We start from the raw sequence: 1,984 nt of genomic DNA on the forward strand, positions 1-1,984 counted from the left end.
GTGATGGCCTGTCCTGTCCTCTACTGCACTGACCTGGAGCGCACGAGAGGGCGTGCGTGGTGCGTGGGCATGGCAGCGACCCTTCACCGCCGTGCCCCCGACACATTTTCCACCGGGGCCAGGGCAGCGCGCGCACGCGCGCACGGCGCTCTCCTCTGACGACGGCCGAACCACCCTGCCCGGCGGTCCGGGGGGCAGCAGGAATCCGCGCCGGGCTGTCCGCGTCGCTGCCTGCCGCTGCGCGCCCATGTGGCCCTGCACACGCCCGCATTATCAATTGCTATCTTCTTCTACCTTGCTCCATCTCCTTCACCTTCACCCCCGCTATCAGCCAGCTCTTGCGTGCCCTCTGGATCTGGATCTAGATCTAGCTGACTGGCTCCCGCCCTCCCTCCTCCGTCCCTATATATAAGCCCACCCGTTGGTTGGAGCCGTGAGCCATCACCACTCCCCACTGCCTTTGCCGAGAAGAAGAGATCATTGGCCAGAGCGAGAGTTCACCGTTCAACAACACCCCTTCACTAAACCTTGCTCACTTCCAACGATCATCCATCGCCACGCCACGCACAGGGAGAGAGAGAGTGCGTGTGTTGAAGAGAAGATGAAGCTCGCCGGGAGCCAGAGGAGAGGAGGAGGCTTGAGCAGGACCTTGAAGGAGCACAGGGCCAGGCTCTACATCATCAAGCGCTGCGTCGTCATGCTCCTGCGGTGGCACGACTGACTCCCTCCCTCCTCCTTCCGTTCCATGGATGGTGTTTGAAGCGAAGATTTCTTTTCTGTTTTTTGGATCTGTGATTCGGTTGTGCCGTGCCCGTGCCAGAATGGCGTCGGCCGGCGCAGGTTGTACATACTACAGAAGAGGGCAGTTAATTATAGCAGTAGAAGTAGCAAAGCAATAGGATTAGGATCTACTTAGTGTTCGTTGATTCACCACTTTCAGTCCAGGCAAGTGTGTCCCAGCATTTTACTGTTCTTGCATCATTGTAGAGCACTGGAGGAATCCAACATCAGCTGAAATTAAGAGAAGTGATACTGTTCTAGCTCGATCGGTGTTTCTTGCACGAGTCCTGTCGATCCAGTCCGGCCAGTTCCAACTGCTGTTACTAACCACCAGAGCCTAGCCGCCACCGTCCGACGCTGGATTCGCCGCCGGACCAAGCCGCCGGAGAGGGGCAGCAAGGAGAGGGGGCCGAAGACCAAGTCGCCAGAGAGGAGAACCACGGTGGTCCAGGCCACGCGCGCTGCACGCAGCAGCCAGCCTCCTCGACTTCGGTCGGCGTCCTAATCTAGCAGCCTGGCATTCTCCTCTCCTATATGTCAGTGGGCGTGCAGGGAGGGAACCCGCAGGCTCTGCCCAACGCTGCACGAGCTATAGCCATCAGACAAGTGAGTGATCTTGTGCAATGTTAGGATGCATTGTCTATTATATGCATTCCACTGTCTTTTAAAAGATTTCGTAAATTTTTAAAAAATGTTTATGAATTTTTAAAAAGTCCATCGACTCAAAATATGTTCATGATTGAAAAAATTTAAAAATTCGTGCCTTAAAAAATATTCATTGAATTTAGGAAAACGTTGAAAAATATTCAAAACATTGTTTGGGAATTTGAAAGAAATGTTTTCAAAATTTATAAAAATGTTTCCATGTTTATAAAAATGTTCGCTGATTCAGAAAAACATTTATGAATTCAAAAAATATTCATCAAAAACAAAAATTGTTTGTGAATTTCAAAAGTTGTTCCCGAATTTCAGAAAATGTCCACCTATGCAAAAATACTTGTTCACGAGTTCCCAAAAACATGTATGCAATTTCAAACAATGTTCGTGAATTCAAAAAATATTCATGAATTTCTAAAAAAATGTTCATGAATTTAGAAAATGTTCACAATTTCAACAATATTAGGAGCATTTTTTTGAATTTGACGAACAAGTTTTAAATTCGAAAAAAGTTCACCTTGATTGGTAAAAATGTTCACCAATTTGA

The 1,984-nt window shown here is 48.8% G+C and overlaps 1 protein-coding gene across 1 annotated transcript; it reads left to right on the forward strand.

Moving 5' to 3' along the window:
- Positions 1–239: 239 nt before the first annotated feature.
- LOC119337910 lies at positions 240–1,044 on the forward strand. The gene has a single exon (XM_037610161.1). It carries the CDS (start codon positions 602–604, stop codon positions 719–721), a length of 120 nt encoding a protein of 39 aa, XP_037466058.1. The 5' UTR covers positions 240–601; the 3' UTR covers positions 722–1,044.
- Positions 1,045–1,984: the final 940 nt, after the last annotated feature.

This window comes from Triticum dicoccoides, chromosome 7B (genome assembly GCF_002162155.2).
Source record: "Triticum dicoccoides isolate Atlit2015 ecotype Zavitan chromosome 7B, WEW_v2.0, whole genome shotgun sequence".
In the NCBI taxonomy this organism is placed as follows: Eukaryota; Viridiplantae; Streptophyta; class Magnoliopsida; order Poales; family Poaceae; genus Triticum; species Triticum dicoccoides.

Excerpts from the sequence above, each read along its gene's own strand:
- LOC119337910 (XM_037610161.1), top strand. The coding sequence starts at position 602 with ATGAAGCTCGCCGGGAGCCAGAGGAGAGGAGGAGGCTTGAGCAGGACC.